This window comes from Cydia strobilella, chromosome 9 (assembly GCF_947568885.1).
Source record: "Cydia strobilella chromosome 9, ilCydStro3.1, whole genome shotgun sequence".
NCBI classification, from domain to species: domain Eukaryota; kingdom Metazoa; phylum Arthropoda; class Insecta; order Lepidoptera; family Tortricidae; genus Cydia; species Cydia strobilella.
Window position 1 is genome coordinate 6,238,690 of NC_086049.1, and position 27,327 is coordinate 6,266,016.

The following is a 27,327-nucleotide window of genomic DNA, read 5'->3' on the forward strand; positions in this document are numbered from 1 at the left end:
GGGTAAGTTAGCTACATTAAGTAACGGCATTAGGGTATATGTATAGAAGAGGCACTCGGTATTCCGGCTCTTGCCAATCCGACGAAACGCGAGTTAGATGAGCCGCTCTATAGTCCAACAGTTTACACAGCCGAACGCCGAATTACAGAGCGCATGGATTTGATATGCAGAATTTATTTTCTATATAAAGCTTTTAATTCCTATACAAAATCCAATAATCCGGATATTCAACAAATAAAGGAAAATTTCGGGTGCCGGATTACCGAGAGCGCCTACTGTATTTGGGGTATTCTATAGGTGTAGGCAATGGACAACACTGACGCGAAGGCAAGGCGCTGCTCCTCCTGCTAGCGACAGGAGTCACAGGAGAGAGTCTTCGGGGGCTCAATATGCTGGTAGCACTGTTGTTCACCGACGACATACGACGCAGCCCTGTGTTAAAAGAACGCGATTCAAACTTCCATTTATAATGAAGTCTGTGCTTTAAACGCTACCCGCGACGGAAAGATTGCATTTGACGTTAAGCTCCCTCCACACTCGTGCGCGAATTGCGGCGCGAAGTCTGGAGCGGGCTTTATGATTATGACTGGCGAGTACACGCCGCCCGCCGCGTGTTTAGCCAACATGCCAATCGTTAACGCTCCGTAGCGCAGCGTAGTCATCTTTCTCTACCACTCTTTCATATTAGTGCGACAGTGGCAGTTGCGTTTCGTTCGCTACGGAGCGTAAACTATTGGCATGTTGGCTACGAAGTACGAACCCTGGTCTGATTGATAGAGTGAGCCATTTGTTTTTCTGTGGGTGAGCCAGACTACGCTCATGTCGCTCATACATTTACGAACGTAGCATTTGGACATAGAGTCTGGTCACGCAAACCGCAGATACCTATATCAAGAAAAGCTTAGAGGCAAATGCACTGACAGCAGAAAATTTCTTAATTTAACCTCCTGAGACTTCCGGTACACATTTTTGTTCATATTCCACAATGTATTTCACAAAAGGTTCCAAATTCAAAAACAAAACAACTCAAAACAACTGCATCTGCATCTCAGGAGGTTAAAGAAGAAAAATATGACGTAAAATACCTGTTACGCTGGTGTGGATTTTTTTATATAAGTACTGTTCCTTTTGCCCTGTGCTAAATAAATTACACAAATGTTCTTCTACGATTTATTAAATAATCAAACTTACTGGCAGTAAGGTTCTCTTTGTAGCGCAAAGGGACTGGTTCCTTTGTAGCGCAAAGGGCCTTGTTCGTTACGGAATTTCCTAGACGCAGATTTGAAATTAATAATTAATTTGAATTTTAATATTTAAAATTAACCTATGCTGTACTAGACCAACAAGAGGATAGTGAGGATTTGAAGGTGTTTTAGTTTAGTTCGCTGTATCCAAGCCAGTTCATAAAACCTCTGCGGGATAAAGATCGTTCCGTCAATTGCGGGAACCGGGGACAGTTGGGATAATTATAAACAACGTTTTTTGAGTATGTTCTTATCAAGTTAGTTGATTTTTTTTCCTAAGACTGGTAAATCACGGTTCAAAGATTGTAAAAAAGTACACTCCTGTCAACCACGTTCATATAATTCGGGAATATTTCCGTTGTCTATTGTTATGTTACCCCAACTGTCCCCGGTTACCCCATTTGACGGTTCTTACTAGGGACTTATAAAATCTGAACCCGCCATACGCTATTTATCCCCTGTATCCCCTACCCTATATCTATCATACTTTTTATCATACCCGACAGGGTATATGATAATATAATATCTTCTGCCCACGACTTCATCTGCGTAGAATGATGATGATGATCATGATAATGATCGATAAAACTATTCTACAGGCCTCAAACTATTACCTATCTCAATAATACATCATCATCTAAATCGGTTCAGCGGTTTAAGCGTGAAGAGGTTACAGAGAGACAGAGTTACTTTTGCATTCATATTTTTTTAGTAAGGTAGATTTATATTGTTAGTAGGGATTATGATTTATGACCAACGGTCACAATTTATAACTTACGGTTAGAGATGTTAGAATCGCCATTCTTCTTCTGAGAATTAGACGTCAAGCGTTTTGTACATAGCTTTCCGGTGCTTTTGGAATGGTCGTTTTTGCTCTCACGATTTTTCAAGTGTTCTCCTGAAGTGAAAACACGTTTCAGCATACAGTATTTTCAGCTCAAGTAGGAGTAGCTTAGCCAAATATTTTGTCAACAAAAAAGATGCGAAATTTAATTATAATTTCTATGGAGAAAAACTTTTGCATGTTAAGACTTAAATCATTAACTACGCTGGCACTCGTTGTCTCTAATGATGTGTGTCGCTGCGTTTCGCTTTATTACTGTTGCCCTACAGCCCTATTTAAGCCTACAAGTACCCCCCTTGTCGACGTACTGTCAGCAAAAGCGATAAGCTAAATTTAGATCAGAGGGCCTAGCCAAGATGCCAAACGTTCGCGCCGTAGCGAATGAAACGGTAATCTCTCTCTAACACTCTTCACAGAGAGACATTAGCGTGTCGTTCGCTACGGCGTAAATCGTAAACGATATGAAGTAAACATTGTTTAGTATGACCTCTTATATTCACTCCGTAAATTATTGCAGGTGACTAGGGTTTGCACGATGGATCTGAAATGTATGGGAAGATCCGCGGATTCGGATTCGGATCCGGATAATTTCATACATTTCGGATCGGGATTGCAAGCCCTACAGGCGACTAAATAAACATACTTTATTTTACCTACTCCGTAAAGACGGGCCTTACGAACACTACGATGGTGCGCGTGTTCGCTCGGCATTATATAATAGGGCCTATCCTTACTTTTAAAATCTACTAAAGTACTCTAAAAAAGTACTTACTGACAGATTCTTGGCGCGTGAGCGAGCGTGTGGCCGAAGAGTGTCCGCTACGCGTACAGCGGAGGCCGGGGGGCCTTTTCTCTGGATCGGTTCCTACGAATATAGCTAATTATTAGACAAAAAACGTTATATTGTTTCGTGTAGGTACCTTTTGGCAATAGGTAGATAAGGTCAATCCATACTAATATTATAAATGCGAAAGTGTGTCTGTCTGTCTGTTACCTCTACACGCTTAAACCGCTGAACTGATTTAGTTGAAATTTTGCATAGAGATAGTTTGAGCTCCGGGGAAGGAGGAAGGACATAGGGTAGTTTTTATCCCAGAAGTCATCCTTTAAGGGGGTGAAAAGGGGGGGTGGAAGTTTGTATCGGAAATCGATTAAAAGCAGATTGGATAAAAAATAAGCTACCCAAGTTACTAACTCCACGCAGGCGAACTCGCGAGCAAAAGCTAGTATTGTATAATTTAGTTTTTAACTGAGCTAATATGTATCAACACTCCGCTTACGGATGTAGTGCATAATTGTTTGCCATCGTATTTTCACGGAAACGCACGCACGTGTTATGGTGTTTCAGTCATTCTCAGCAAGTCTCAACAAGTGCTGAGGTTGACAGCAGTAGCATGACTGATACGAACGTTTCCGAGAAAATACGATGGCAAACAATTATGCTCTACATCACTCTTTGAGCTTCAAGTAACAAATAAAAAATATAATAAAATGTACCCCAGGTTCATCGCGTACGCATTTACGCAACGAAGATGCGTGGAGCTGGAGAGTGAACTTATTAACAGAAAGGTGCATAGGCGTTACTTCAAAAGCGAGGTAATTTAGAAATTCGCTAAGGGTGGTATTCTATCTGTCCAAATTCCTTATCCAATGTTTGAACAAATTTCTATGAAGGAGGCCCATTCCACTATTTCCACTTATCCAATATTGGTTTATTTATTTAATCTTTATTGCACAAAAGAAAAACGTATAGTACAAAAGGTGGACTTAATGCCAAAAGCATTCTCTACCAGTCAAGCTTAAGGCAAAGCAGAGAGATTGGTTCAAGTTTTTATACTATTTGCGCAGCCATTTTGAATTAAATGTCATTCGTAATATTTGATCAAATGTCGGTGTTTCTAGTAAATTGAATGAAATCACCCAATTTATTATCAAATGCACATTGAACAGATGGAATACCAATACCACCTTAATATACTAAACCAGAGGCAACCATTTAATACTTTAGCAACACTAAGGCCGCATAAGCACGAGCGCTTTTTCGCGAACACGCTAAATTTAATTTAACGGCCAACGCTTAAAGTCGAAAATTCAACAACGCTTGATAAAAAGCGCTACACGCCATCGTGTGAATAAAATAAATATAAATACACATGTGTCCATTTGTGTCATGCGAATGAGGCCTTAAGCTGGTTTTTTTTGTATCCTAAAATTAGATGTATAAAAATAAACTACGAAATATTCAACAATATACTTTATTGTATACATACAATATACTTAGACAACATCTTTTTGTATTACAATCTAGTAGTTATCTAATAAATACATACAATAAGACTAAAACAATTTTACATTACAATTCCATAAAGGCTAAACATTACTATAATATAAATAAAAACAGCGCCTCATTCACAAATAATTCGACGATTTACACAGCCAACCAGATTCAACAACTAGCAACACTATTTTACGTTTGATTTTCTTTCGACTCTATGGCAACATTTTCAATGTTCTCCTTTATCTGTGATACCGAGTCTACAGTCTCTTTTACATTACTCTGTTCGTTAGTTACACTATCTGTGGTCTGAGCAGTGTTGCCAGTGGAAAATTGTCTAGTACCCGAGAGGCTGGTGATGGAGGGTTTTTCCTTTCGCCGCACGCGGGAGGCGGCCTTCAGTTCCATGTCCACGCAGTGCTCGGCGAACATATGTTGGAGAGGCGCGTACATGTGCGGGAGGAGGGAGAGGTCGCTCAGTGTTACCTGTAAAAAAAATGTTTATTGTAAGTAGAATAGTTCTAAACAAGTTTTTCTGAAACTGGGATACCAGAACCATCGTTACCATCGGAGGTTCAGGAAAACACAAACAAAGGATAATGGATGAAATGATGTGCGGTAAAAGTCTTGAGACAGAGGTTCGCAGTCGACTGCGAAATTAAACAGAATGGTTTGGAGTTCCAAGATATAAAACAATAACGTTCTCGGTGTATTTTTGATACCTAGAAACAAACTTATGTGGGACAAAAGTGGAACGATCGAGCAAGCTAGAAACGCAACCGATGCATACCAACGAAAATAACCATCATCCTCATCCTCACAACCTGACCCTCAGGCCCTCTAAAACCTAAATGGTCGCACACTTTCTCCCGGCAACGTTCCGGCTGTGGACTTAACCCCCTGCCGAGGTTTTCTCTAACTACAGAAAGCCACCCATATTAGAACCGTAGATCTTGTGAACCCCCATGGCTCAATTGTCAAAAAAATCCGTAACCTCTAGCCGCCACCGCCGCTGTCAAAATAAAGATCCAATTTAAGACCTTATTAAAGGCGTCTGGGTACTAGAGGATATAATTTTCCAACCTGTTCACAAAATTTCATGAGAATCGGTTGAGAAAGACAACCTGCAGAGGACAGCCGGATCGACAAAAACATTTTTGCCTAAGGTGAAAGGGAGACACTTCGCGCTCGCTCGGATAATTATATTTGGTGCTATACTTTGACACTGAAAAGTAACAACTGTAACAACTGGTAGAGATACTTCATACCAAACATTCAACCAATTTCATTCCTAGGCCACTATAGAACCTTCGCTTTAAGTACTAGATTAATGACATACATCACTCAATAAGCACTGTGAACTGTCGTAGAAGATAAACAAATTGATTTATTATGATATGGCTATAGTGACCTATTGAGTAACCATTGGGTAGTTTACCCAATTTACGAATGTTTTGTCACTAACCTGCATATTGTCAAAAGCGATGCCGACGTTGTTTTCGTTGAGTATGTGCGCGTTGAGGCGCGGCAGTCGCGCGTATCGCTGGCTGAAATGCGTCAGCACCTGGAAATATATTAACTGTTACAAAGGTTTTCTAGTAAATAACTTCGAGAGGAGATAAAATAATACGTTCGTTTTTCAAGTTACAGAAGTCAAACTTATTTTTTCAAGTTATCATTTTTGTTTAAAGTGAGTGAGTTAGATTTATGGCTTTGAAGGGAAGGGAATAGCATTATATTTCGTGTAAACGAGGATTTCGTCTTATTGAGGTTAGAGTTATCGAGGTTCAGCTGTGTGTAGTGATTTAGAAATGGGAAATACGTCCATTTCTAAATCACAGCTCAGCTCTTCAAGGCAAGAGTTAATAGGTATCTCATAGGTAAGCATGCTCCACCGTAGACCGCATCATCACTTACCATCAGGTGGGATCGTGGTCAAACGCCTGCCTATTCATCATAAAAAAAGAGCCCCAGATTGTACTCATGCGGAAACACAGACTCGGGCAGGGCGTTCCACTCCTTGGCAGTTCGCATAAGAAATGTGGAAGCAAAACGCTTCGTGCGTATTTTTGGAGTTCCTACCATGAAGCGATGCCGGAGTGCCGTTTGTCTTGTAGTCCGATGGTAAAAATGGGACGGAGGAATAAGGTTGTGCAGTTCCTCGGCACACTCTCCGAAATTTATCCTATAAAAGATCGACAGGCTGGCAACCTTGCGACGATGCTCCAAACTTTGGAGTCGAGCATGCGCCAGATTGCAGATTGCAGCAATGCCCTATCAACCGGGGGTCAAAAATAAATGATTTCCAAGATATTTATTACGTTTTTGAGATTTTTTACTATTTTCTGAGTTGCCGTCAAAAAACTAAGTTTTACATATACAAATTACAAATATTTCTCGTTTAACCCTGTTCTTACCAAAATAAAAGAAATCGTGAGTTCACGCCTCAATTGCGCCTGATGGAGCAGAAATTATTTTTAGAAAAAAATACACAAACGGTGTAAAATTATGTATCTTGTAAGATACATTGTACATACCGTGTACTTGGCGTTCATTTTGTGTCCAATCTCTATCGCTTGCGACGTCGTCGAGTGCATCTTAATCCGCGCCTCGTCCGCTAGCTCGTCTTCCATCGTCGCCTCGTGTATGAGGATGGTTGAGTCTTGACCTGGAATCAAACAGGAAATTATTACACTTATATGTCAATTGTCAAGTAGTGTTGGGTTTGTTACTAAGAGCTAGTCTTCAGGCGTAAATACTCACAAAATTGCACGACTCAAAGGCGAATTATTGCAACACTACACATTACTTGTAAAGAAAACATTAAAACAATCTTAAACTTCTATCTACCTTTCTAATCTCTTATCTTTTTTTGTGTTTTCTTCTATCTTTTAATCTTATTTAAAAGTAAATACTGTTTTATTGTATAATTGCATGTATACTTGTATACCTATAACAAATAAATTATTTGACTTTGACTTTGAAATATTATCAATCAATAATACATGCAAGAACATAGTTGTTGTTGTGTCACAGTTGTTGTTGTGTTGTTTAGTTGTTGCGAGTCCAAGAGTCGCGAGTCTACGCCTCAAGCCTATAAGATTCAAAATAAGCCTTGAAAAGATGGTGAGCGTATTTCACATTTAATTCTGAATTTTATTAAGTGTCAATAAAGTTCAATTTTAAATAACAAATCACGAAATCTCAGTAAAGGGGTATGTGACGATAGCGATATCCGCGGACATTAGATCTGGATCTTTTAAAATAAACACTATTGCTTTAGATATCAATCTTGCTTAGTTTCGATTGAAAATTATAACGGAGGCATATCGGAATAGCAACTTTGACCGCGTACGCGGCAAGTCAGTAGGTACCTACCGAGTGTAGCCCGATATTAGCGAGAGCGACTACCTTCAGTCCTAGATCTTACACCTAGTGCTATGTAAGATACCTACTCACCAATCTTAACCAGTTTCTCAGTAGGCAGCGTATCGCCACTGTAGGTGAGCTTGTGCCCGGCGGCGGTGATGGCGACCCCGAACGCGTTAGGGCAGTGCGGTACGAGGCAAGTCAGTACCGAGTCTAGACCTATACTAGCGAGAGCTGCGGGTGTTAAACCTGGCTCTTTTGGGTCCATCTAAAAATATTAAACGTAAAGTTAAAAAAAGGAAATCAGTCAGAGAGCATGACATGTAATATTTACTATACTAATTGACGACCCTTGTCTTAAAACACACAATATAGCTTATTACTTCATATATCCTGTGGTATAATAAACGAGTGTGCTTTTTAAGGCTTTTGGGGCCTCACCTGTCTAGGAAGCGAGGATAAGCTTTAATCCTTTTGGGGGTACGGTAACAAAAAGTAAGCTGTGACACAAATTCAAAGAGTTTTCCCGCACATTTCCCGTTCTACAGGCAATAGATAGATAAGGAGCTCAGACATACAGTCTCTTTAAATTCTAAAAGCATCCAATACGTCTGTGATTACTTTTAATTTCGTTTATCTAAATTAATTTATGAATAAATGTATTCTAACTTACCAGATTCTGATTAGGTATGAGCGTAAACTCGGCGGCAATTTTCTCGAACTGTTTATCATACATGGTGAGCCAGGTCACAATTTGACCAGGAGCTAGCAGCAGTAGGGGTGCATTCTTTTCTGGCGCGTTGGCGAACGCGGCCGCGCGGGCTTGCAATACTCCTATTAAACCTGAATTATATCAGATTTTAAAATGAGTATACCACGAAATTAAACGTTAGCTTAGTAACCAAAAGAATACTGTGAAAATTTTAATGTAAAATAAGCTAAATCTTTACCAGCGGAAGAAATAATAAAGATATCTTACGCGCCCTAAATACGAAGGCCGGTGCGAATGGACACACCTGCCTACTGCCAGTGGGGGACACTCTTCCTTTCGGGCAACATCGGCTCCGCTCGGCTTAGCATTGCTCCGAGCAATTATTAGGGTTGGCACAACCTGACGTCCCTTTGCGTGCACGACCACAGATAAGATATTGACTTGAATTTTGACAACCTTTAATAGCCGAAAGGGATATTGCCATACATTAGAAAGGGACAGCATGATTCGACCATGAATCGCTGTCAAACTTCGGGTTTGTAGGAACTGTCCTTTCTGTACGGTAGTACTATTAATTATTCTGTGCTACTGCTCTGTTTACAAAAACCTGGTGAACAAAATTGATGTGCTTTATTCCAATCCTAATCAATACTCCATCCCTCCCTTTGGATGCCACGCCTCTCGTGTGCGGCGCGTCATCGTAAACCTAGTCGGAAAGCTTGAAGGTTGTTATTGGGTTGTAGCCGCGCGCGTCGTCGTCAGGAAATACACACTCACCTATGTGATGATCAGCATGTAGATGAGATATGTAAATAGCTTTCAGTGTCCGTAGCAGTTCGTCCACTTTCCTAGGTCCGTAGAACCGGACCAGCTGTCCGAAGGTGCCTTCCCCGCAGTCCAGGAGGATGGTGCTTTGGTCACTGTCAACAAAAACATACTAACGTGAAATATGCTCAGGTCGCTTGATTTTTTTCCGAGTGAAATTGATGTAATTGTGTAACTATAAGAACCATTTAGTGATTTCGTTCATTCTTTCGGAACTACCTATTAGTCACGTTGTTATTGAATGGTAATACATTTATACAAAGTCCGAAAACGATCTATAGGTACTTTTTCTCGTAGCGAAAGAAGTCCTTTTACAATTTGAACGCTTATTTCAAGTACAGTAAGCTGCAGAGATAACTGACCCCCTATATAGAAGCTTGTTTGCGAGTAGGGGGTCAGTTATCTCTGCCGATTACTGTACATAGAATTCACAATCCTGCCCGCGCAGCATGGTTCCCCTATCACTAAGTCCGTCACTTTCGCACTCACATACTTGTTAGAACGTGACAGGCATGGTGATAAGCGTACCGTGCTACGACGCCTGTAAGATTTTAATATTAAATCAAACTTACTCAACATGGACAATGATAGCACTCGTATTTCTAGTCTTGCTCGGTATACAACTGCCGGTTCCCAGGAAGACGATCTTTGGATACTCATTGCTAGAGTGGTTATTCGCGTAGCGCAAGTTTTGGGCTTCCTCTCGGAACTTGTCGAGGCAAGCGACGAAGCCCTCCACGCCCATGGTCTCCTGGTAGTAGTCTTGAATGTGAAGCTTTGGCTCGGCCGATCTGGATAAAAGGATACATTTGATTAGGAGGGTAAAAAGATCGGAGTATAAAGACTAAAATAAATTAATTTAAGACCAACGAAATGAGAAAAAAAAAAACAATCTGACGACTACTAAATTAAATGGGGTTGGCCGGCCGAAATAATTAGCAGATGGCGCCAGCATAGCTTGCCCTGTCAATCCCTAGAACTGTGTCAAATTTTTGTTTTTTTAATGCCCTGGATGCCAGCCCTTTAAGCTAAATCTCATAGAAAAAGGGGCAAGCTATGATGGCGCCATCTCTGCAAACCTTTGACAGTTGCCAACCCCATTGCGATAACCATGTGATTATTATATCTGTCGGGGCCTAGGCAAGATGACGATCGTTGGTAGAAAACGGCCAACGAGGTCTAACTCACCTGTCAATCTCCCTCTTGGGCCGTAGGTGGAACATGGTGAGCGTCCTCGAGGAGTAAGTTTCCAGTTTTTGACCCTCATCCCCTTCAGCCGTTTCCTTCGGCGGGCTGGGCTTCATCTCCGTGTTGATAATATTCTGGAACTGGGCCATCGCAATCTAGAAGCGGTTTAATGACGTCATAGCAAGAGAAGCCATAAGCGTGCGTTTAGAGAGGGACAGATAAAAAAATGAAAATGAAAAAAATTAAAAAATATTTATTAACTAAGATTTTACAATTCCTGTAAGATAGGGGTGAACGTTCTAAAACATTTGTATGGAATAATGTTTACCATGAATAAATTATTGGTTCTGAGAAAACAGATATTTTGATGTACCTACCTACTTAGTTGACTGTGTTAACAGCTAGGAACACCTTTCATAAACTGAAATAGATATCATACATTAAAGAAAAAGTGACCAAGTCCACCGGCGGCCGAGGCGGGAATAGAACCCGCGTCTAATTTCCTGACCACTAGCCACTAGACCACCCGGCCACGGCGGTACGCGTCCCAAATTCTCTGGTGTATGCTATCTTTAAAAGGCTAGGCGCCTTTGACCAACTCTAAGGGCGAGCAGTACTTGCTTGCACCTCCTATACGAATCCTTTTACTGGATTACGGTATAGCGAGAGAGATGGTGCTGCCATCTATCCAACTAGGGAACAAACCCCCTTCCCTTCCCTCGATCCCCGAACCCTTCAATCGATTTCGATAGACCGTCTTTGCAATAAGGAATAGTCAGTATACATAGTGGACAGTGGTATTAGATGCATAATTGACCGAGCGAAAGCGTCGGTCTCCGTTTCAGCTTGGACAAAAATTCTTTCGTATTTCCGGATGTTCTCTACAGCTTGCATTTCTCAACCGATTCTCACGAAAATTGGTGAGGAGGTTTGATAATTGATGATAATTTTTTCTCCATTCAGTTTTTTTTCTAAATAGCGGAGCCATAGATTTTAGCGAGGTCTACAGCTCGCAGAGCCAGTATTATAATTTATATTTAATATATTTTAAAAAATGCAATTTTTTCTTGTTTTTTACTATTTAGGTATTTTATTTTAACCTTTTGTCTGTGCATGATAACTGATAAGTTGTCCCGACCGAATGTTTAGTAATTTTTTTGCATTTATTTCGAGAACGATTTTTTCTGCTCTATACAGCACAACCTAGGTTATCCACGAACTTTGACAACCACACACATATGAAAGGTTACAAAAGCGCTTACACCATTCGAAAAATCTGGTCTGCTTCTACTAAATTAGTTAAGCTGACAGAGTCAATAAACTTTAAGATTTTGTTATAGTCTGTAAAGACTTTGGCTTTTATGATTGTTTAAAACACAAGTTTTATTGGAATACTTTAAGGTTTAAATTAGTTTATTCAAATATTCATAGACAACGAGCCGATGTGTAAAAAAATATTGACCCAGCAAGAACTGAAGATATCCACTCACCCTATTCTTCATATCTTCGATGCCCTTTATTTTGGTAGGACTGTTGGTGTTGGGTGTGGGAGGGTGGGATCCCCATTCGGCTGGTATGCTCGGGTCCTTAAATAATAAAATCCAAGAGCATAAAATAAAACTGTTAGGTACCAGGGCTGACTCCTTTATCATAGGCTGCCTCACTTTAACATTATGGACTTATGGTGCAAAGTTGGTCAAATGTACACGTAAAGTCGGAAATTTAGGAGCTTATAAAAATACTGGAGGTTGCACATAAAAACCAAAAAATTCAGGCACCAAAACATGTCCTAGATTTTTTAATGACTTCAAGCCTAAGCAAGATTAGGGTACTTGGGGTTTTGTTTTGCATTTTGCCCTTGAAAGCAGCTTAATAGCTACTAGACTTACCCTACCGAAAAAGACATTAATCGGTGCGAGACATCATCAAAGGTCATATTTCCATGCCTCCGATGTTTGTTTTACGTGTACCCTCCAATGATTATTATAAGCACCTTGATGCCACGGGTAGCCTTACCTTGAGAAGCGGGAAAATGTCAAGGTCAGATGTATAGTTTGTTTGTACCGAGTGTGATGGACGGCTTCGGAACCTAGACACGAGTTCTGCGAGTTGAAAATGTTGTTGGGCCGAATTTGTCCATAGGACAAAACAATTTTTGTTTTGCAATTTGTGTTTGACCCTTAAGTTTCTTGTTATATATGTTAGCCTTACCTTGAGTAGTGGGAAAACCTCAGGGTCCAGTAGGTGTAGTTTGTGCTGAGTGCGATGGACGGCTTCGGAGCCCAGACAGGAGTTCTGCGAGTTGAGGATGAGATGCCGTGTTGTTGGGCCGAATTTCGTCATGAAAGCTTGGTAGCTGTGGAGGAAGGAAATATTATAGTATTTGTTACGTTCTTAATTTTAACTACAGAAAACGGCTGCTGTAAACCAGCTTAAACTTTAAAAAACCGGCCAAGTGCGAGTCGGACTCGCGCACCGAGGGTTCCGTACTTTTTAGTATTTGTTGTTATAGCGGCAACAGAAATACATCATCTGTGAAAATTTCAACTGTCTAGCTATCACGGTTCATGAGATACAGCCTGGTGACAGACAGACAGACGGACGGACAGACGGACAGCGGAGTCTTAGTAATAGGGTCCCGTTTTTTACCCTTTGGGTACGGAACCCTAAAAACAACACAGGTGCCATATGTTACAGGTGCAAAGTGCTCATGCGAAGTTTTAACTTTCAACTCGCAATGAAGCAGGCGTGAACTGTAGGGGGCTAATTACAAAAAAAAAATTAAACAAAAATCAACCTTATTTAGGTATTAATATAGTTCATCATGGCTAATTAACTTGTGGTAGTAATTAGTGAGTGTTGGTTGTCACCTGACGATATATTACTATCAATATGAAATAAGAGTGATTTTTCGGTAAATACGTTGTTTTACGCTTCCGAAATAATTTTTAAATTAAAACTTCAAGATGTTGTTTTAGCTAGCAAATTTAGAACCTTGTGACTCAATACTGAGTGTCATTTTCTAAAGCACGATTCGAAACTTACTTATTGTGATGAAACACCTCAGGTGGTGACAAGTGGACGATGAGTGATGGTACGTTTTCTGGTGAGTTAATGCCGTTGTCGAAGTGCGCCGCGAACTGTTCTTCGCAGAGGTAGCTGATTTCTGGCACTTCCAGAACTGAAAAAATGGAGTCTTAATAATATGTAGACCATTTTTTTATTACGTATTGTAACTAGTCGATAAAGGTGCATTGTATATTGCACAATCATAATCAGTTTTATGATAACGTAGGCTCGTTGAACGGTCTAGTCAAGATTATTCGCTCATCTAACGAATGAGAAGTCATATCTTCGAGCAACAACTGCTTCCGACACGTTTTTCTGCTGCAGTGTTCACTACGTGAAGTAGTCGCGCGACTGGACTCGCGTCTAGTTTAAAATCCGAGCACAACTAATTTTATCACTCGCGCTAGATCAGTTGTTTTAGTACCTCGGCAGAGGGGAAATAGTGCGAATGTCGCCTTCCTTCCGTGTTGCTCGAAGGGTCATATCGATTGTTGCCGTAGTCGAGTCGGAAAAATGACGCAACATGTTTAGCAGTACTAAAACAGGTTTAAATGTTAACAGCGTTTGCAAAGGGCGTCTCTTGCACTAGATTTTAACTAGGTAACACAAATTAAACTGCAGAACAACTATACCTGATATCTGAAACTTTTAAAACTAAATCGAGAATAAGCAGTTTATTTTTATTTTTTTATTATTATAAACTGGTCGGCGATTGGCCCTAGTCACACCTGATGGAAAGTGAAGACAGGGCCTAAGATGGAGCTCACCGGTTCAGTAACAGCCTATTCATTCTTGTTTTAAAGAGACCGAGGTCATATTGATCAGGGAATACAGATGGCGGGAGCGCATTCCATTCCTTAGCCGTCCGTACCAAGGAGGCAAAACGTTTCGTCCGAACGAATGGAATGTGGACCACGAACGAGTGCATTCGCTCCCCGCGCCTGGATGTCCGATGATGGAAAGGGGAAGGTGGGATCAGGTCGTGCAGTTCCTGTGCGCACTCCCCGAAATGTATCCGATAGAACACCGATAGGCAAGCGACTCGACGGCGATGCTCAAGGCTCTGTATCCTTGACTTGACAGATGGGTCATCGCCAAAGAGTCTTGTAGCGGAGATTTACTCCAAGGGGGATGTAATGAAAACCTCGCTACATGGATCTCTACGAATACAAAGCACAGTATAAAATAGCTATTGCACTGACCAGGAATCAACACTCGATGGGCGCACAATTCCATCAGTCTCCATAAGAAACCTCCAGTAACTCAAACCGATAACCTCCAGCCACCTCACTTGTTACATTCAAACTCGAGCTACACACAAAGAATAACAATTCTTTAACTCAGCTCTATCTCAAGCATATCTCAAGTCTCTCTCGTTAATTCAAGGTCACTGCAATATCTATATATCACAAAATATAGATATGTTTCGCTTACCAAGAGCCTCCTGTACCTGAATGCACTCGCGACACCACGTGTTACGTACCAGCATTCAGACGACCTTTCTCAACTTGTCTCCACTCGCTCCCGCCATCTTGCTCTGCTCGTCACCTATAACACTGGCCGACCTCGATCGCCAGTGTTACCAGTGAAAAGTACGCTAAGAGTGACAGATAGGATACATACCACAATAACAGACTTCGCGATCTCCGCGACACTCCCGAGGGCGAAAAAATTACATAAGTAGCGTCATTAGCTGACGCGTCCATTCGGCTATTCGTTCTCTAGCCCAAATGGCAGCGTTCCGCCTTACTCTTGTCGCCTCCTCTGGCCGTTCTTCCATAACTCTTGGCTCTCTCACTTCTGCCTCGTATGTATCAGCAGCGGGAGCTTGCTCAGTTTGCGTAGGACTACTTTCAGAATCTAACACAGAAACTTCTTTCTCGGTTGCCGATTCAGTAGGGATTGTTAGCTCATCAATTTCCATCTCGGGCTCGGGTGACACTATCGTTTCTGATACTCTTATGGGTTCCATAGTTTCAACCATCTCCATGTGCTCATTTGGTGTCTCTGCCATCTCGTTTTCTTGTAATGGTAGTTGTGCATAATCTATTGGGCCGTATGTCTCAGACTCTAACGGATACAGATGGGCTATGGATCTCGTAAACTCTGTATTCCCAACTACCACTTTGGCTGCTCGGCATTCACCATCACGGCTTCGGATTAAACTTGAGATTCTACCAACCTTCCAATTGATTCTATTTTTGGAATCGTTCTTAATTTGTACAATGTCACCGACTTCAGGCGACTTCTTTGAAATCACTCGCTGTTGTTTATGAGAATGGCTGAATCTTTCCCGCAGACTCGGTAGGTACTGATTGGTGAACATCTCTTTATACTCGTTAAGAATTCTCTGACCTCTCTTCCAGCCTTCAACCAAGTCGACTTTAGTATTGGTGCCTTGTGAGGTGCCCTCACCAAGTTCTGGGTTTATTTCTAGACACTGACCTAGAGACAGAAAATCAGCTGGTCGTAGCACTCCCTCTGGGTCAGAACCCACTACAGTCAGAGGTCTTGTGTTCAATACAGCCTCAATCTCCTTTACTACTGTATGCATTTGACCGTCTGTTAATAAATGCTTATCAAGTGTGCGCTTTAAACAATGCTTTACCAGTGCAACTAATCTTTCGTAAAAGCCGCCTTGCCAGGGTGCAAGCTGCGTGATGAATTTCCACTTGATGTGTTTCTCCTGGCAGTATGAATGGATTAGTACTTCACTTGTTAGCTTGAACTGTAGTGCATTGTCAGATATCAATACTTTAGGTGATCCTCTAGCCGCCACGAACCGGCGTATCGCTAGCAAGCACTCCTCAGCCGTCAAAGCCTTGACCAACTCCAAATGTACAGCACGAACTGCTAGACATGTCATAAGACAAATCCATCGTTTTTCTCTGCCAGTATTTGTTTCCACTAATACTGGACCCAGCTAGTCTAATCCAGTAAAGGTAAATGGAGAGCTATAATTAACCCTTTCACTGGGTAGTGCAGGTGGTGGTGGCAGTTTGTAAGGACCTCCAGAATACTTCTCACACTGCGAACATCTCTTCAGAGCTTTCTGTACTTGGGCTCGCCCATGAGGGATCCAATACTTTTCGCGTAATATACTTAGCGTGTGTGGGACCCCAACATGGTAGTTGTCTCTATGCGTCTTAAGTATTATCTGGGTTGTGAAGGGTGATTTCTTCGGAATCAGAATGGGATATCTCTTATCATAGGATAAATTAGCATTTGCGAATCTTCCTTTACATCTTAAGATCCCATCTTCGTCTACAAAGATACCTAAGTTCCGTGACAAACTAGTCACCTTTCCTGAAACTTCTTCTGAAAAGAATTTTTCTTGCAACTTCTTTATCTCAGTCACTGTCTCTTCACACTTTTCTTCATCTGAGGGGTTTTGCATAGAATCCAAACTTTCATGAAGTGTAGTGGCTGCAGGAATAGCCTCCATTTCAGAAAGGTTAAGATCATTATCTTGGTCTTCATAGCCTTTAATTGTCATCTCTGGACCATCCACCGTGTCCAGAGCCCTCCCGGCCAAGCACATTTCTTCTTTCCTCTGCTCCTTAGGCCAATCACTTTGCTCTTTTAGAAGAAAATCTGGACCATGGAGCCATAGATCCTGTTTATGATGCCACAATTCTGGTCTGGTAGCTATGTCTGCAGGGTTTTCTTTTGAGTTGACATAGCGCAACTCTGCACCTAAGCTGTCCTTAATTTGCTTGATCTCATTGACTCGTCTCGATACAAATGGTGGAAGTAGTCTACTTGATTTGATCCAAGCTATGACAACTTGACTATCCGTCCACAAATATATCTTGCATATATTTAGGTCTATGTGGCTTTTAACATACCTCAGAAGTCTACTTCCTATCAGATACCCTAGCTATTCAAGTCTAGGAATTTTGAGATCACTCTTGTCTTCTGCTGGTGTTACTCTACATTTTGACATGAAAAGAAGTTGATACTTGCTTTTCAGTTATGACTCGCAGATAAACGACTGCTGCATATGCATTCATAGATGCGTCAGTGAAGCAATGTAGTTCATACTTCGTGCATTCTGACTTTGATCCACTTGCGACATGTCTTGGCAGTTCTACATTCTTAACAGCTTTTAAATTCTCAATTATGCTCCTCCATGATGTCGACAAGTCTTCAGGCAGAATCTCATCCCATTTAAACTTTCTAGTGCAAATCTCCTGGAACAAGAGTTTTCCTGGTAGCATGAGCGGTGATACAAAGCCGCATGGATCATACAGACGTGCCAGCACTCTCAAGACTCCTTTCTTTGTAATGCCTCTGTCTGTGATCTCGCTCTCAAAGGTTTCGTTATTCATTTTGAGCCGTAGAGTGTCATTTTCCAAATTCCATACCAAACCGAGGATCTTCATTTCACTTTCCTGTTTAGCTCTCTTTTGTTTGGGAATCTTGTCTACAAAATCTTTGTCATTAGACATCCAGTCTCGTATGTTCATTCCTAATTCTTTAAATGAGTTTGTTGTTTGAGCATACAAATTGAGAGCCTCTTCTCTTGATTGAACTGACGTCACTAAATTGTCTACATAACATTTATCTGCTATCACTGGAAGAAGACTTTTGTTAGTCCTTGAAATGTGATATCGAATTGTTGCCGCTAAGAGAAAAGGGCTTGATATTACTCCAAAAGGCACTCTGCAGAACCTATATTGCATGATATTGTCTTCAGTCAGTTCCTTATTCAAATCTTTGACCCAGAGAAACCTGGTTACATCCTTGTCCTCTTCTTGTAGACCAACTTGAAGAAAAGCCTTTTCAACATCGGCAGTGATAGCAATTTTCCCAATTCTAAATTTCAGTATCAATCCTGTAAGGTCTTCCAGCATGTTCGGACCTCTGTATAAGCACTCATTCAAGCTTTTCTCGTTTTTTAGCTTAGCTGAAGCATCATAGACTAGCCGACCCTTTTTACCCTTTTGTTGAACCATATGAAAGGGCAGATAGTGAACTGGATGGTCACCAGGAATGGTAGGATCCACGACTTCTATTATGTTAGCTTCAAGCTGTTCCTTTAAAATTTTCTCATACTCCGTCATGACTTCTTTATTTGATCTTCGTAATACACCCTTTAATCTTCCAAAGGCAAGTCCAAAATTAGTAGGCAATTTTGGAGGATACTCTATCCACGGCCACTTGACCTGGTACCTTCCTTCACTGTATTTGACAGTCTCGTTAAAGTGCTGAACGGCTTCTTCCTCACATGTAGTTTTTGGAGAATCACATATCCCGATGCTCTCAAGTGACCATAAAAATTTGACATCTATGGTACGCAGAGGAAGATCTGGTTCTGTAAAATAGTCTTGATTAATTTCATGGCACTGGCAATATGTGGCCACTGATAGAGTGTCCCCTTCCTTGTTGTCAGTAGCACTTCCTGCGAGGAACCAACCAAAATCAGAATCAACTAGGAAAGTATCATTTCCCAAATCAACACTCTTCCTGATAAATGAGAAGTATAAATCATTTCCAATCAACAAATCGATGCCTGCGCCAGTAGAAGCATCGTCCGCCAAGATGTCTATCATTGGTGACTCTACCTTAGCCATGGGTACCTCTGCGGTGATGTATGGAACTATATTCACTCTAATCAGTCTTTCAACATTACGTTTACTCACTACAGTTATTGTTGCATATGGGCAAAACATTTCTCTAGGCTTTTCTGATCCAAATGTATAAATCATCAAACAATCTTCTCCATCAGGTTTAATTCGTAATAATTTTGCTATTCTGTTTGTAATATAAGTTCGTTGACTTCCAGAATCAAGTAAAAGTCTAACGCTCAGACTTCTCCCCTCCGCTGTCCTTACTTGGGTTACTGCCGTCTGTAAGAAATTAGATGGCTTATTTAACTGTACATTGACTGAAGTCATGTTTGAAAGAACCATATCACCATCCTTACCCTTCTGCACCTTCTGTCGGCAAAGTGCTCTATTATGCATTCTAGAGCAATGTACACATTTCCTCCTTCTTGTGCACTTAGAGGCACGGTGTCCTATTTGGAAGCACACATAACACCTATCTTTCAGCTTGCCAATCCTCTCCTTATATGTGTTAAATTTGGTACAATCCTCGCTGTAGTGTTCTTCATTGCAAAATATGCACATTCTCTTAGGGCGTTTCCTATTAGGTTGAGCTGAAATTGCCTCTCTCTTTTGTTGCCATTTCCTTTTCCTTACAGCTCCAATTTGCAGTGTTGCTGTTGAAGCAGGTGTACTCATCTCCGTTGTGTCATTGGATTTTACCGGAATCACAGAACTCTTCATGTTCGTAACAACTGAACTCTCCATGGCTGTTATTACGGCATCCAAAGCCTTTCGGACTGCATCAAAGGAATCATCGGTTGACATAAGCCACACTTGGTATACCACTCTTGATGGAAATTTATTAAGTACAATAACTCTAAGGTAACTAGCATCAACTTTCTCCCCTAGAGCTTCTAATACCCTCAAGTGCTTCTCTATAATGTTCAGAGTGCGCCTACAATCTTCAGGTGAATCCTTCGCTACAGCCAGATTTTGCAAAGCATCATTGTGAGCATCGATGACCTTTGTAGGTTTACCAAAGCGGCTATTGAGAATGTCTACCGCAATCGGATAGTTGATGTTAGTAGTTTCCAGACCCTCAACTGCTAGAAGGGCTGGTCCCTCCAATGACGCTAGCAAGTATGAAAGCTTCTCAACGTTGGCAATGTCCTTACTATCAACATTAGCCGCGAATTTATCCCAAAAACTGTTCCATTTTAGAATGTCACCATTATATTTCCCTAACTCTAATTTAGGTAGACGCGTTCTATGATTGTTTTCTCCCTCATGGCAGTATAGTTTTATCGCAATTTCTAATTCGGTAAGCGTGTCCTCCGCTTTTACTTGCATATATAAAAAAACCAAGCCACCCAACAATAACACCAAAACAAACAACAACATGCAAACAAAACAATACAATTCTACCTATCTTAGACAATATCATTATATACACTAACCTAGGCTCGTTACAACCTAAATTCGACCTACTTCATACTCGTGTTCTTACATGCAAACCCAAGCCGATAATCATAGCTGTGACTGAAACATGGTTAAATGTGAATATACCCAATAACTTAGTGAGTATTCCGGGTTATGATCTATACAGGAAGGACCGGGTTGACAGAAGAGGCGGAGGCATCGCTGTGTATGTTGCTCAGGAGGTATGTGGATTACAAATACTAGCTAAAGTAAATACCAGCTACTCTTCTCTCCAGTCTATTGACACGCTATGGTTAGATATAAATTTAAACCAATACAAATTCTTATTTGCATGCATCTATCGACCAGAAGATTCTTGTATAAATGAAGAAAAAATGTTGATAAGTGAGATATCCTCTGCGTCCACATCGTGTAACGTCATCATTACTGGAGATTTTAATTACCGTGAGATAACCTGGCCATTAGCAAACATTCAACATAGCGACAATAGAAGAGAGTATATGTTTGAGGAAATGTTCGTACAAAGCAATCTGTATCAATTGGTCCAAAAACCCACTCGACACAGAGAAGGCAACCGGTCTTCCCTTATTGATCTGGTCATGACGAACGACGAAAACCTTATTACAGCTGTTAAACACCAACCGCCTGTGGGCAAATCCGATCATGATTTCTTGCTACTGTCAATGCAAATAGAAAACAATAATACATTAAGTAAAAGTATAAAATCGAACAGGAAAAACTACTTCAAAACAGACACAGAGAGTGTAGACTTGGCCTTATATGAACGCAATCTTTTAAATTTAGTAAGCACACATAATACAACTAACTGCAAATGGGAAGCATTTGAATCCACCTTCCTCGAGATGGCCAACAAGCACACACCGAACGTGAGGCCACCGCGCAAACCACCACTGAAACCTTGGATTGACAAGAATATAAAACAAAAAATACAGGACAAACGAAAGGCATGGGACAAATATGTACTTACAGGATGCAGAGATGATTACAAGCACTACAGAACACTTAATAATGCACTTTTAAGTTTAACTAGGCAGTCTAGAACTGAGTATGAAAGCCGCATTTTAAATCTCGGACCTAAGGCGTTTTACGCCTACATTAGAAAACAACTAAGCACAAAAGTTTCAGTTCCCCGTGTTATGCATGATGGAGACAAGACAGTAACAAGTGAGGTTGACATTGCGAATGCCCTCGCCAAACGTTTTGAAAGTAACTATGTTAAGGAGCCACACGACACGGTACCACCTATTGCATGCCCTCGGGTCCAGGAATCCTTATGTGACGTCACTATTTCGGAAGATAAAGTTTGGAACAAATTGAAGAAGCTACGTGAAGACACTTCCATGGGCCCCGACGGAATCCCAGCAGTCTTGCTAAAGAAATGTAAAGCTATTCTACCATCTCTTACGCATATAATGAAGGAGTCATTTCACACATCAAGCGTGCCGCAAAAGTGGAGGAACGCTTTAGTGACACCTATCTACAAAAAGGGAGACAAACTTAACCCCAGCAACTACAGACCAATCAGTCTAACTTGTCTTGCAGTTAAGCTAATGGAGGCTATTATAAACGACGAAATAAGGCTATTCCTAGATAGGAATCATATAATTGTCGACCAACAACATGGCTTTATGAAGAGAAGATCCACTGTCACTAACCTACTAGGATGTGTCAAGGTCTGGTCTAGCCATCTGGATAAGGCAGAACCAATCGACGTGATATACCTGGACTATGAAAAAGCTTTTGACAGAGTGCCCCATCATAGACTCCTGGCCAAACTCGAGCACTTTGGCATAAGAGGAAAGCTTCTACAATGGATAGGATCATTTCTAAGCGACAGAAAATTTAGAGTACGTATCGCTGACAGTGTTTCTGACGAATTTGATGTCTGGAGCGGCGTCCCACAGGGATCGGTCATCTCAACCACAATGTTCAGCATATTTGTTACCGACTTACAAACCACCATCGAATCCAACTTCAGCTTCTTTGCAGATGACTCTAAGCTGTTTGTAAACCCCATGATAGACCATAGTAAACTACAGTCAGATTTGAACCGAATTAGGGACTGGTGCCTAGACTGGCTTATAAACCTCAACGAATCTAAATGCACAGTCCTCCACATGCACAACAAAAACCCAAAGTTGCCATACACTTTAAACAGCGTAGCGTTAGCAGGAACCATGACCCAACAAGACCTGGGAGTCATAGTGTCTAATGATCTCAAGTGGGAACCCCATATTTCACGAATAGTAAAAAAGGCTAACTCTATAATCTACATAATTAGAAAAGCTTTTCGTATCCTCACCACCGAAACAATGCTAAAGATATATAAGACCTACATAAGACCAATTCTGGAATATGGCTTTCAGATATGGAATCCATACTTCAAAAAAGATATTGACATGATCGAGCGAGTGCAGCGTAGATTCACTAAAATTCCCGCACAACTAAAGTCACTTTCATACGAAGAAAGATTAGTCAAGCTGGGCCTGACAACACTGCAAAAAAGGCGTGAACGCGGCGACTTGATCGAAACGTTCAAAATAATTAACGGATATTACGACTGTCCAGAACTAAGCGATCTGTTCGCTCGAAACTCAAACACGCGCACAAGAGGACACAACCTTAAACTAATAACAACAAAGCACAAAACAAATATCGGCAAACACTTTATTGCAAACCGAGTAGTAAAGGCTTGGAACAAATTACCCTCAGAAGTTGTGAACTCTGCAAGTGTTAATCAATTTAAAAATAGACTAGACAAACTATGCTAACTGTGCTAAGTGAACTATGATTTAGACGTACCAGCATCAGCTGCCTGTCTAAAATGAAATAATAATAATAATAATATCTCGACATTCATTGCAGAAATCTTCTTTTATGTCCGTTGCGCCAGACAAATATCTATTTAAATCTGTTGTGAGTGATAACAATCTACTATTAACATTAATTTTCACAGCAATTATCCTGTCCCTTGCTACACCAGTCTCAATGCTGTTAAGGGCCTCTGTGGCTCCCTTTAACGCTTCTGTTAGCCTTTCTAGGCGCAATTGTAACGTGGAAAGCAGAAAGTCCATTTTGTACGCAATGCAAGCTACCGATATACTTCATATGCTTCTAAATTTTATGTGAATCTTGCATTTTGCTTGATGCTAATCTGCAATGAAATGCGTTCACTTGAAGTAGTTTAAGTACCATAAAAGTTTGTTAGTTTTACATGAAATTGTAACTACCAAATTACTTCATAATGGAGTCGCCTTAAAACTATTACTTACAACGGCTTATTTAGCAGTCCACTTCAACACTTTGGCACTCTTTAATTAAGTAATTGCACTTCTATTCGATTGTATATTTCTAAAACAAAAGTTTTTTCACAACCGGCGAAAGAAAAACGGGTAAGTTTGCAAAAGTAAAACCATAGACTAACTTGAAACTTCTAGAGTTTCTAGACTTCACTTAAATCTCCTCTACACGACGCGACCGATCGATCTGTCATACCAAACGGTTCCGTTCCAAACACAATAAATATTCCGTAACGTAAATAATGACCGTAGGGAAAATAATACAACAAGTAAATGTTTCAATACTTCTTTTTGTCTTTTACACAATAAAAATAAAGTTGGTGTAATAAAGCTAACGAGGAAACGTGCGCAAGTACAAATTTAATAAATAAATTTGCAAATAATTTTGATCGAACGTAAACAGTGGCGTGTTTCTGAACGTGATCAGAGACTAAGTTCAGTGTTGCCAGAGTCAAAAGCGTAATTATAGTTTGTCAAAGGACTGTCTCATTTCAATCATAGACAGAGAAAATCATACTATCCCTGTCTTACACCAGTACTAGCATCCACAGGAAAAGGATGAGTACAGCGTCTTGCTCTTATTTACTGCCAATTTGCTTTCACCAACTATAATTACTTTTAAACACGGTATTACAAAAAATAACAAAATCAGCGCAAAAAATGCTGATCTATCGAGAAGAAGGAAAACAAAAACAAGGAATCGTCTGTCGGCCGGTCCACCGTGTAATAAAATTCTACAATCAGTCAGCACTGAGCTCGAGACATACATATTCTCTTCGCGGCTGGGAAATATTACTGTCCATGTGTACGCACCACAATGGGTCAAAACTATCCCATGTGTACGCACCACCATGGGCATACCCAAACCGAAAAAAAGTCGAGTTGAATAAATAAATAATTCAACATTAAGTACGACAACTCTTATTCTCATTCTAAAGTCCAAACACGTGAACCGCAGCCGATAGATTTTTTAAGCATCTCCACCAAAACATGTAGCAGAGATTTACTCCAAGGGGGATGTAATGAAAACCTCGCTACATGGATCTCTACGAATACAAAGCACAGTATAAAATAGCTATTGCACTGACCAGGAATCAACACTCGATGGGCGCACAATTCCATCAGTCTCCATAAGAAACCTCCAGTAACTCAAACCGATAACCTCCAGCCACCTCACTTGTTACATTCAAACTCGAGCTACACACAAAGAATAACAATTCTTTAACTCAGCTCTATCTCAAGCATATCTCAAGTCTCTCTCGTTAATTCAAGGTCACTGCAATATCTATACATCACAAAATATAGATATGTTTCGCTTACCAAGAGCCTCCTGTACCTGAATGCACTCGCGACACCACGTGTTACGTACCAGCATTCAGACGACCTTTCTCAACTTGTCTCCACTCGCTCCCGCCATCTTGCTCTGCTCGTCACCTATAACACTGGCCGACCTCGATCGCCAGTGTTACCAGTGAAAAGTACGCTAAGAGTGACAGATAGGATACATACCACAATAACAGACTTCGCGATCTCCGCGACAAGTCTATGAGCCCGGCGCTCTATTGAGTCCAGGGCCGCCAGCTGATATTTGGCAGAACCGTCCCATAGGTGTGAGCAGTATTCCATGCACGAGCGGACCTGTGCTTGGTATAGGGAGAGAAGCTGATTCGGCGTGAAATACCGCTTCACCTTAAATAGGACACCAAGTTTTTTGGCAGTAGTTTTAGCCCTAGACTCAATAGTCGACAATTTATAAACATGCCTACCGCACTGCACCCGCGTGCTCATATTGTCTTTTAGAAAACTACCTGCCCTTTTATTACCAAACGGTAACCTTCGTTCTATGAGTCTTAGTAACGTTGTTTTTCGTTTTGTACTTACCCATAAAGACAGGACAGGACATCTCTAAAGTACTATGTTGTTCGGCAAGTACTACATCTATCCCGCTCTTCAGCTGTCCCAGCAACACCTAGAGTGTTTGCTATGTTCAAATGTGAACCCTAATTCTATAAGCTAAGGTTGTTTTTCGTTTTTACTTACCTATAAAGACAGGCCCAGGGTCGTCCGGCGTCTTGACGTCTTTGGACATCACAAGAGTACCATCGGCAAGTACTACATCTATCCCGCTCTTCAGCTGTCCCAGCAAGGGGCCTGGGGGAACTCCCTTCTCCACGCACTTGGCTAAGTCTAGCGCGCCTAGACGTTTCTGGAAAAGACAGGGTCGTTTTTGTTTGTGTATGTTGTTAAATAGTTTTTGAAGCGAATCTTCTTATTTAGGCGGCAGTTCAAACAATTTCTACATCCATTTTACAAAGTTGGAACCACGCAGTTGCAACATTTGCGCCAACCACAATTGACGGATTAATCAAAATCAATCAGCAGGTAACTATGAAACTTCCCATACAATATAATTTAGCGAAAGTTTCAATGGTGACGGTGTGGTGCAACCAATCCATCAAATAGCTATCCGATTAGGGTGCTTAGTCAAGATGCCAATCGTTCGAGCAGTAGAGAACGATACGGTCATCTCTCTCTATCGCTCGTAGTGCGACAGAGAGATTGGCGTTTAGTTCGCTACGGAGCGTAAATTATTGACATCTTGGCAAGGCACCCAGCGGCGATAAGACGAGTACGTTGCCATGAACCCTAACTCCTTATCTGTCCAATATATTGGTCCAATATGTGACTCTTATTACTCTGTCAGCGAGTACTTTTTCCAAGAGAAAACGCCCGTCCGTCGCTACTCGCTATTAGCCTGAATTATAAAGTGAGTACTCACCTTTAATGTACAGATGTACGCAACCGAGGTTTGAAGGTTCATAAAGTCGCCTTTTTTCTTCACGCGGTGATCTAAGACAGAAATATTACAAAATAATTATTACGCATTTAATCCTTTATGCATGATTGGACTGTTTAGCCTATATTAACCCATAAATGCATATTTTTTTCTTTTTTCCCGTGATTAATGAAACAATCATGTGGGTGGACCTTTTTTTGTTAACCTGGTGTATCCCGTTTTAGGGATAGATATACCGATTTCTAATAAAAGTTTACGGAGGTACACTGAAGGGTCGGCAACGCGCATGTAATATCTCTGGTGTTGCAGGCGTCCATAGGCTATGGCAACTGCTTACCATCTGGCGGGCCGTATGCTTGATTGCCACCGACTTAGTATAAAAAAAACACTACAAATACATACATTTCGCGTGAAATAATGCAAGATTTCATAGGTCCACCCGCCAACCTGAAGTCAGGATGGCGGGTGGACCTTGTTTTGAGCCTAGCTCGTTTTAGGGATTGATATACTAATTTCTGATGAAAGTTTACACAGGTACACTGAAGGTACAATATAACTCCATACTTTTAGTGCGGTATAATGCAAGATTTCACAGGTCCACCCGTCATCCTGACGTCAGAATGGCGGGTGGACCTTTTTTGTTAAATATCTCGTTTTAGGGAGAAGTGCACTGGTTTTTATTAAAGGTACAC

General features: G+C 40.9%; 2 protein-coding genes across 4 annotated transcripts in view; both read right to left on the reverse strand.

The window, feature by feature from the left end:
- Window positions 1-4,327: 4,327 nt before the first annotated feature.
- LOC134744137 (ribonuclease Z, mitochondrial) overlaps window positions 4,328-27,327 on the reverse strand; it is a 28,562-nt gene continuing 5,562 nt past the window's right edge. For 2 of the 3 annotated variants that reach the window (XM_063677836.1, XM_063677833.1), the window contains 13 exons: window positions 26,618-26,688; window positions 25,879-26,044; window positions 13,503-13,638; window positions 12,669-12,813; window positions 11,948-12,043; window positions 10,458-10,612; window positions 9,842-10,060; window positions 9,222-9,364; window positions 8,406-8,575; window positions 7,823-8,000; window positions 6,901-7,031; window positions 5,829-5,927; window positions 4,328-4,849 (listed from right to left, as the gene is read on the reverse strand). In XM_063677836.1, coding sequence (XP_063533906.1) covers window positions 4,556-4,849; window positions 5,829-5,927; window positions 6,901-7,031; window positions 7,823-8,000; window positions 8,406-8,575; window positions 9,222-9,364; window positions 9,842-10,060; window positions 10,458-10,612; window positions 11,948-12,043; window positions 12,669-12,813; window positions 13,503-13,638; window positions 25,879-26,044; window positions 26,618-26,688 — 2,003 coding nt within the window. In that variant the 3' untranslated portion in view covers window positions 4,328-4,555. The remainder of the gene's footprint in view (window positions 4,850-5,828; window positions 5,928-6,900; window positions 7,032-7,822; window positions 8,001-8,405; window positions 8,576-9,221; window positions 9,365-9,841; window positions 10,061-10,457; window positions 10,613-11,947; window positions 12,044-12,668; window positions 12,814-13,502; window positions 13,639-25,878; window positions 26,045-26,617; window positions 26,689-27,327) is intronic. The other variant, XM_063677834.1, reaches the window with a different exon arrangement.
- On the reverse strand, window positions 17,444-18,454 carry LOC134744138 (uncharacterized). The gene has a single exon (XM_063677837.1). The coding sequence runs from the start codon at window positions 18,380-18,382 to the stop codon at window positions 17,459-17,461; it is 924 nt and encodes a 307-aa protein (XP_063533907.1). The 5' UTR covers window positions 18,383-18,454; the 3' UTR covers window positions 17,444-17,458.